General features: G+C 41.1%; 2 protein-coding genes across 3 annotated transcripts in view; both read left to right on the top strand.

Moving 5' to 3' along the window:
* The first annotated feature begins 1,238 nt into the window (after positions 1–1,238).
* LOC123499823 (COP9 signalosome complex subunit 4-like) lies at positions 1,239–6,187 on the top strand. The gene is made up of 9 exons (XM_045248326.1): positions 1,239–1,428; positions 2,541–2,623; positions 3,081–3,199; positions 3,434–3,570; positions 3,846–3,960; positions 4,363–4,552; positions 4,728–4,898; positions 5,183–5,358; positions 5,833–6,187. The coding sequence occupies exons 1-9, from the start codon at positions 1,352–1,354 to the stop codon at positions 5,989–5,991; spliced, it is 1,227 nt and encodes a 408-aa protein (XP_045104261.1). The 5' UTR covers positions 1,239–1,351; the 3' UTR covers positions 5,992–6,187.
* Positions 6,188–7,993: 1,806 nt separating this feature from the next.
* The window catches only part of LOC123499595, an 83,414-nt gene continuing 81,837 nt past the window's right edge, over positions 7,994–9,570 (top strand). Inside the window, exon 1 of one of the 2 annotated variants that reach the window (XM_045247856.1) lies at positions 7,994–8,141. The gene's annotated coding sequence lies outside the window, so the exon portion shown is untranslated. The remainder of the gene's footprint in view (positions 8,142–9,570) is intronic. The other variant, XM_045247854.1, reaches the window with a different exon arrangement.

The following is a 9,570-nucleotide window of genomic DNA, read 5'->3' as shown; positions in this document are numbered from 1 at the left end:
TCCGCATGGCTTCATTCTGTACATGCTCCAGGGGACGGAGTTGGGTGGCACTAAATTGTATTAAAACAGGGACAGCATAATCAATAAGGGACCGTATGACAGATATATAGAACATTCTTAGGACTGGAATGCCCGCCCCCAGGCCCCTGTTGGCTAGCAGCCGAAGTGGTGCTAGCCGTGGCAGACAGAGGTCTCGAACACAGTGGATGGCTTGAAGAGACTTCCTAAAGCTCATCTGAACACCCAGGTACTTGTGTATGTGAACTCTAGGGATGGGAATGTTATTTACAGTGGGCAGCCGAGAGACCTTCCCTTTAGCTTGAAATTTTGTTTTACATTCATTAATCACTAGTCCCATTTAGACACACAATGCTGCCAGTTGTGACAAAGCAACCTGGAGAATCCTGGATGTGGGACATTGGAGGAGTATGTCATCAGCATAGATGAGGACCTGGGTGCCCTGCGGAAAGGAACAGCGTACAATTTTGTCCATTAAAACATTGAAAAGCATTGGACTAAGGACTCCATCCTGTGGTGTTCCAAACTCAAAAAACTTCCTCAGAGAAGACTGTACCTTGAAACCAAACCTGTGCTGTTCTATTGTACAAATAGTCCCTGATCCATCCTAATAATCTACCTTTGACACCTTTGAGAATGAGTTCCTCCATAATGACATCTTTGTTGGCCCTGTCGAAGGCACCCTTGAAATCAACGAAAGCTCTGCAGGTAGCATCCTTATTTATAAGACACTCAACAAAACAATGACTTGTAGAGTGACCTTTTAGGAAGCCATGTACATTGTCCACCTTGTATATAAGTCTGTTCAATATTACCCGTTCCATCATCTTACACAGACAGCTGGTGAGAGAAATAGGGCGAAAGGTGCCATCACCTTTGGGTATTGGGATGACGATGGCTGTTTTCCAAGAGTGGGGAAGCTTGCCTGCAGTGAAAGACATGTTAAATAAATCCAAGATAGGGTTGTCTACCTTTACCTCCAGGAGATCATTGAGGATATCATCTTCTTACTTTAAGGGAAGCAAAGGAATGCCAAAGAAATTCACCTTGCTTGAATAGGAGTCAAAATGTTGGAATTACCGAGACGCTGATTAAAAAAAAACAGGTTGGCTTTATAAAGAGCAATCCGGCCCAAACTCGGTATCCAAAAATGGTCCGAGTTGGGTCACCAGTTGGGCCGAATAGAAAACCTGCTGCTGATGGTGATAGTGATGGTGTTGTTTTGGTGTGACGTCACAGACTCACAGGTCCAGCTGACGCTCGCGCCTCGCCGCTCCGCTTCGTCTGTTGCTGTTGGTCTGTGCCGCATTTCTGTTTTCAGTGAACAACAGCAATGGCTTTCGCTGTGCAGATTCGTCAACAGTTGCAGGCGCTTGTTTCGTCCGGCGGTTCCCACAAGGACCATGACAAGTGAGTGATGTGCGTTTCAGGGAGGTGTGGTACGTAGGTGTGTGATTCTGGGAGGTGTGGTGTGTAGTGTTGTGGTTCAGGAAGATGTGGTATGTAGGTGTGTGGTTCTGGGAGGTGTGGTTTTGGGAGGTGTTTTGTGTAGTGGTGTGGTTCAGGGAAGTGTGGTGTGGCTCAGGGAGATGTGTTATGTAGTGGTGTGGTTCAAAGAGATGTGGTATTTGTGGTGTGGTTCAGGGAGATGCGGTGTGGTTGGGTTGGGGGCACACTGAGGCTCACATAGCTAGGGACAACTCTGATTGTTGCCCAAATTCTTTCACCTTCATCATCTCTTAGATTTTTGAACACATCATACATAAGCATATAATGAATGAATCATCTTGACATAATCAGAGCATGAGACATCTAGAGTCTGAAGGGCAAGGCTGCCAATATGGCCATTTTCACGGTTTGAGAGGATAGCGGAGGAAAATCCATCTGCGTTCTGGTAATACAGTGAGAATGACATCAGATCACCTTATCCTTCTACTGTGAGGCTTTAGTTTTTCTGGTCATGCATTCAAATATACTGCATGTATATCCATAGACAGCAGTACCAAGCATCAAATGTTTAAATACTGCATTTTAATGTGTACCCTGACTCAACATCGTATAACAGTGTCCTAATGACCAAACAGTTATCAGTGTTTTTAAAATCACATTGGATCTGACCTATCTAACTTCCTAACTTGGGGCTACATCTCCTCCATGTTTAGAATTTAACATTGTAAGCATTTCTAAATTTGTAGCCCATGTACCTTTCCCTTCCTCTATACAATTTTGCATATGGTATGCTCACTTTTTTGTAATCTTATGACATTGAAACTAGAAAGTGCTGAGTCACAAGGGATCTTAAAGAGAAAACTAGATTAAATGAGGATGATACATGCAAATTGATAGATGCCATTGAACACATAGGTGGCAATAACATCACTACCCCCTGCTCCTGTCAAAAAGAAGGAACAATAGGCATACTTCATTGAGAGAACTACCATGTGTAGGCTTGGTAACTTCTTGCAGCTTCCTTTGTTTTCTTACTCGTTAGTTGTTATGTTAATTGATTTTTTGTATTCCAGATACAGGGCTGTTCTGGAGTCTATTTTGAAGGCAGGCAATGAAAATGATGTTGCAGAAGGCCTTCAAGCTTTTATTGAAGCAAGTAAGGTTTTAGTTAATTGTTGTACAGAATTTAATTGTGAAAGTAGTCATAATTCAATAAATAATAAGTGTTATTTTAACCTTGAGTGATTAAACCCAACACTGCCTCCCTCATCAAAATGAATATAGAAGCTATACTTTGTCTTGATCCTGAGTTCTCACTCTTCAGCTGTGAATGAACACATGTAGTGATGCTGCAGGCAGGTGTTAGATATGCACCAGCAGGAAGCTCACCCCCACCTCTCTCTCTCTCTCTCTCTCTCTCTCTCTCTCTCTCTCTCTCTCTCTCTCTCTCTCTCTCTCTCTCTCTCTCTCTCTCTCTGAGATAAATATAATTTAATGATGTTCATTCTGTCTTACCACTACCAGTATTTTTCTCATTATTGTACATAATGTATGTATAACTCATTCATCAACACTATGAATCATCACTGATGTATTGTGTTATTTCTATTCAGTTGTGAAGGAGAATGTGAGTCTGGTAATATCTCGCCAGCTGCTCTCAGATGTTTCTACTCAGCTCACCTCCATGGCTGATGGTGTGGCAAAGACAGTCGCACACTTCACCCTTGATAAAGTAAGTCAGGCATGGATGTCTCTTACATGCCAGTTGCTTGTAGGGATGTTCATTGATGGCAATAATTTTCTTTATCCAACTTGATTGCTTGAAACATGTTAAGTAGCACTTTAGAAAGAAACAGGAAAGAAAAGGAACAAAACGAAACAGTTGTAATGTGCATTGATTATGTTCTGAGAATGTGACTTTTCTCCATATGTACAAAGGTAGTCCCATTCACTTGAATACTTTTAGGTCCAGCCTCGAGTTATCAGCTTTGAGGAACAAGTGGCCAGCATCAGGCAACACCTCGCTGACATATATGAGAGGGAGAGTTCCTGGAGAGAAGCAGCAGCTGTTCTTACTGGAATTCCTCTTGAAACAGGACAAAAGTGAGTACAAAGAGAATTAGTATTTAACTGATATGAACTGCAAGTATTGTTATATTCAGGAAGGTTCATCTTAAAAATTTCCATTTCAGTCTGATTGCATATCATAATGTAGAAGGTGCATGCTTGCAGTAAGCTAACACTTAATCCACAAATAAAATAAATTGCAGTATTTAAACAAATCTTATTGGCTTATTAATTGATCTTTGTAGTATACTTTCTTTGAAAGGTAAGAGGAATTATTGATGTTGCCTGAGTCCTGTTTATGTATTCCTCAGACAGTACAGTGTTGACTATAAGCTGGAAACATACCTCAAGATTGCCCGCCTTTATCTGGAGGATGACGATCCAGTACAGGGAGAGGCATACATCAACAGAGCCAGCATCCTGCAGGTGAGTCAGGCCAGCACTGCAGCTTCTGTGGTGCTGGGCTGGCAAAGCAACACTGTGCAACAGGTTCTTCAAGGGAATCATAAGAGCTAGATAACCAGAAACTGTCAGCATTGAAGTTGTAGAAGAGCACTAACACACCTTATTCATTGGTGATGTGATATGACATAGAAATCAGAGCTCTTGTGTTTGTGGTGAAGACTCATTGTATGTTTGGCTTGGGCAAATGTTTCCTGTCATATCCTCAAAACCATACATTCAGATATTCTTCTTTTCAATGTAAGCTTTCCATCATGCCTCAACCTTTTATCTTTATTAAGTATTAACCATTTTCATTCATGATCTTCATTACCTGAATTTGGAATTATGTAAACTCCTTGATACTCATTGACTGTATCATTACAGGCAGAGTCCAAGAATGAACAGCTGCTCATTTACTATAAAGTTTGTTATGCAAGAGTGTTGGATTACCGACGAAAGTTCATAGAGGCAGCCCAGAGGTACAATGAGCTGTCTTACCGAGCCATCATTCATGAAGATGAGAGGATGGAAGCTTTGAAGAAAGCTCTCATCTGTACTGTCTTAGCTTCAGCAGGTATGTATGAGTTTTGTGATAATTATCATGCTTTTGGGATCATCATGTTTATAAATTCATTGGCCCAATAGCTTGAACATTCAAAGATTTGTTCATCCAGGTTCAGGAAGGAAGAATGAAATTTAAAAGCCCAGATCAGTTTGAAAGAAAGATAGAGCAGTGTGTCTTGTTGCAGGCCAGCAGCGTTCCAGGATGCTGGGGACACTATTCAAGGATGAGCGTTGCCAGAAATTGCCCTGTTACCATATCCTGGAGAAGATGCATCTAGACCGGATTATCCGCCACAATGAACTCACAGAATTCCAGAACATGCTGCAGCCACATCAGCAGGCCACCACATCTGATGGTTGGTAGTTGTGCTGCCAAGATCAAAATTAGTCTATCATGATATCTTTCATCACTTTTTTGAAAGGTTATAGACATGCTTGCTTGTGTCTGGCTTCTCCAACTAATGACAGTTCATCATTATAGCATACATAATTATGGCACTTCAAGAAAAAGCTTGCAAATTAGTACAAAGTGATGGAATCAAGGTCACATAATACTAACACTGGTAGGTGTATGTAATATGTATATGGAAAGTATGTGACAAATGCAGAATGTACTCATGTAATTTATCTACTTTTCTAGGATCTACCATTCTGGACAGAGCTGTTACAGAACACAACCTGCTGGCAGCCAGCAAACTTTATAACAATATAACATTTTCTGAACTTGGGGCTCTCCTTCAAATATCTCCGGCAAAGGCTGAGAAAATAGCCAGCCAGATGATTACTGAGGGACGCATGAATGGATACATTGATCAGGTAAGGAAAATTGTTAGGCCTTTATTAAACATGCATCACAAAATGGAATTAATGTTGAAGACAGTGAAACATCGTTTCTTAGGAGTCCTTATTTATAGTTCCCTGTCTGTCTATATATGCAGCAAAATGGTAACCTCACTTGAGAGAACCCAAACAAAATACCTCATACACACACACACACACACACACACACACACACACACACACACACACACACACACACACACACACACACACACACACACACACACACACACACACACACACACACACACACACACTGCATCATTAAGCCTTCTGTAGTAAAGTGAGTATGTGGAAAATAAAATTAAAGCATGCAAGGAAGAAATGCCAGGATAGAAATGAGAAGTGACATTTGTTGTAGCCATTTTTCTCTAAGAGAGTTAAAAAAAAAAAAGATACGAGACGACTACATACTAAGTGTAAGATATAGGTAAGCTCTCTCCTTTATAGATTGATGGCATCCTCCACTTTGAGGCGCGTGATGTCCTTCCCCAGTGGGACAAGCAGATCCAGTCTCTCTGTTTCCAAGTGAATGGCATAATTGAAAAAATCAATATTGCACATCCAGAATGGGTGGCTAAGGTTATGGATGAACAAATGATGCAATGATAGAACAAATTTCAAACTAGTGTTAAAATTTGTTTCAGTAAATATGCATGATCAAGAGTTATGGAATGTGAATTTAAAACATGTGTTCTGATTTAAATTTGAAAGTTTTGAGTATTACTCTAAAGTTGATGTAAGAAAATTATAGAATATTGAAGTGCAAGATGAATGAAATTTAATAAAATGATGAACCATAAAATTCACCCTCTTGATTACACCTGATATGTAAGATAGAGGTTAAATGGAAAAACTTCAAGGTGATCAGTTCATCACTACCAGTATCACACTTTCTGGCCCTTCATCCTGTCTAGCCTACCTTCCATCAACTGCTGGTGTACTACATACCCCTACATGCCACACTGGCACCCTCACCACTTGCCCTAGTAGGCACTGCAAACTGATGGTGGGTCCTGCTACTTAGAGGCGACTTGATCTGGGATTTAATACTTTTAGTCCACCAACAGGATGCTGGGTGCTGTGTGCTCAATGTTAAGTGTGTGAGTGTGTGTGTGTGTGTGTGTGTACAATGGCAGACTTACCATTAGGCAACATTAGGCGGTTGCCTATGGGCCCCAAGTTTTTGTGGGCCCCATAAAACTCATACACTTGTGGTTAATAGAGGTTTTATTATTTGCACACATTATGTATGTTTTTGATTAAAATCCATTTGCTAAAATGTTAGTAGAATGATTATCCTATTAAATGTGTCTCGGGGTTCTCTATGGATGTATAAAAAAACAGGGCCCCCCTTCAGTCCCCACTATTAAAAAAAAACATCGGCTATCGGCCAAATAGTTAATTTAAACACCGGTATTGGTCCAGAATTTCAAAATCGGTGTATCTCTAGAATAAAAGGTGAGGGGGGAACCATGCCTACCTTTGCTTAGGGTCCCTGTGTGTATACTGTGTCTGGGTGGGAGGGGGCGGTGAACTGTGAGAAGTGCGTTTTTTGAGGTTGCCGTGCTCCTCTCACTGTCTTCCTCCAATCATCGCTGTAAGGGTGGTAATGTTCACTACTTTACTGTCAAGGTCATATAAATAAGGAAATGCTGTTTATTATGATATGCTAGTGAGAGGCAACTGTTTCATAAATTTGCTGAGGGTGGTCCTCATGAAGCGTAGTCATGCAAAAGTTCGCAGGGAAAAAAATATTAGTTCTCCGGAAGCAGCTGTATGATTAAGCAATTCTCTCTCTCTCTCTCTCTCTCTCTCTCTCTCTCTCTCTCTCTCATTAGTTAAAGGATTTTTCAAAGATGACACCGCCATTGTTTGCTACATGACATGGATGGGGAGCGGAGGTAGGATGGGCATGCAAGGGTCTATGTTGTTTATGGCGAAGTATATGAATAAATCATACTAAATAATTGTTGTCTGTACCAATAGTCTTTGTCACACTGAAACAGTTTCTTGATCCAGATGGCAGTGATCGGTCAGGAAAGCAGAGGAGCGGACTGAGGGAGAGCAAATACGGCAGGAAGGGAGGATATCCACCACCACGAGAAGGGGTGGACAGCGGAGAAAGAGAGTGCAGAGCGGACTAACAGTCACACATAATAACACTGCACCACTAACTCCTCTCTGACAAGCGAGACTTACACGTCACACAAGCCATCACCAAACCCATGGCCGACACAACACCCAGGAGACGGCGACAAGTCAGAAGATAACGCCGCCACCACCACCATCATCGGCCAGCTGTGGCGCCAACCGCGCCACCTCCTCCCTCCGTCCTGCGCCTGTAGATACATACTGCTGGGTGCAGGCAGCGCTCACCACGGCACCTGGTGCTCGGCGGCAAGACGAGAGAGACCTCTTTCACCCTCCTGCCGCTGCGTGGATGCATCATTACCACACTACTCGCACACCCTCCACGAAGAAAGTGACCCAAACTTTTCCCACTGTAGAGAATGAAGCGAGACGTGGCAACCTTAGCAACAGGTGACTATATAAGAGAAATAATACCAGCCTCAGTCCACACTGGCGGCAGCTTCCAGCTTCAGGCGGGACAGTAGGAGCTCTCGGGTTGAGACGGGCACGACGGGAGCCAGCCACTGACGCGCGCCACACAGCCCCTCACCAGGCACCACCGACGCCCCGCGCCCCGCAACCTACATACACTCCAATACTACGGCGGCAGCAGTGGTCGTGTCCTGGTGAGTACAAACTAAGGCTTGTTTGTGTCTGCACAGATTAGTTACTGATATATAGTAAGGTATAAGGCAAGAAGGGAAAATTCTCGTGTTTGTTATTATTATTATTATTTTTATTATTATTATTATTATTATTATTATTATTATTATTATTATTATTATTATTATTATTATTATTATTATTATTATTATTATTATTATTATTATTATTATTATTATTATTATTATTATTATTATTGTTATCATCATTAATATTATTATTATTATTATTATTACTATTATTATTAATAATATTATTATTATTATCATAATGATAATAATAATAATAATAATAATGATATAATAATAATAATAATAATTATTATTATTATTATTATTATCATTAATGTTTTATTATTAATGTTTTTTATTATAATCGAAAGATCAAAATACAATGTAACTAATAGTCTTGCCAGAGATTAGTGATCAAGAAAAATACACACACACTGACACACACACACACACACACACACACACACACACACACACACACACACACACACAGTTTCCATCCATGTAGCACGCTCCCCAACACACGAGCACCCATACACACTCCCCGCCATCTACACGTGCTTTTACGCATTGATGCCTGCAGTGCCCGGCTTGGCACGCCTCTCGCCTCAGTGGCCACGTCATCTTATTGGGAAGAAAATAGAGGAGGCACAGCGGTGTCCCCCTCAGTATTCCCTTATACCTCGTCGTGCGTCAGATATCACCATCACTCCTCCTTCTACAACAACAACTACTACTACTGCTACTGCTACTACTGCTACTGCTACTACTACTACTACTACTACTACTACTACTACTACTACTACTACTACTACTACTACTACCACCATCGTACTGTTTCTGCTGCTGTTGCTGCTAATACAACAATAATAACAACAATGAGGAAAAATCACCGATTTTGTTTCTTATCTGAGTGACTGGTACTGGTGACCTCAACTAGTGATCGTTCTCCGCCATTCCTTCGACTTGACCTAACAGAGACTGACTGAATCACTGGCTTAATGTGATATATCAATGGGGTCACATGCCGCTCAGAGAGAGAGAGAGAGAGAGAGAGAGAGAGAGAGAGAGAGAGAGAGAGAGAGAGAGACTTAAGCCTGTGTAGGTTAGGACACTCAAATTGATGCATAATCCATTACTTTGAAAAGAAAGTGAGACTCCTTTTCCATCTCTTGCTATCTGGGTGAATCTATGCAGCGAAACATAAATTTATGAATAATGCATATCTATGAGTCATTTTAATCTTTATCCTCACTTAGGTTTTAGTTACAATCATCCGTTGTTCCGTCACTTTTAATAATGACACACAATGTAACTTATTTTATACCCTTTTTAATGTAAGAGTAGCTCTGGGCTAAGGCAGTCAAAAACAAGGAAAACA

The sequence above is a fragment of the Portunus trituberculatus genome, chromosome 50, assembly GCF_017591435.1.
Source record: "Portunus trituberculatus isolate SZX2019 chromosome 50, ASM1759143v1, whole genome shotgun sequence".
Classification (NCBI taxonomy): domain Eukaryota; kingdom Metazoa; phylum Arthropoda; class Malacostraca; order Decapoda; family Portunidae; genus Portunus; species Portunus trituberculatus.
Note: the sequence above shows the minus strand (reverse complement) of the source record. Positions and strands in the feature narration are given on the sequence as shown.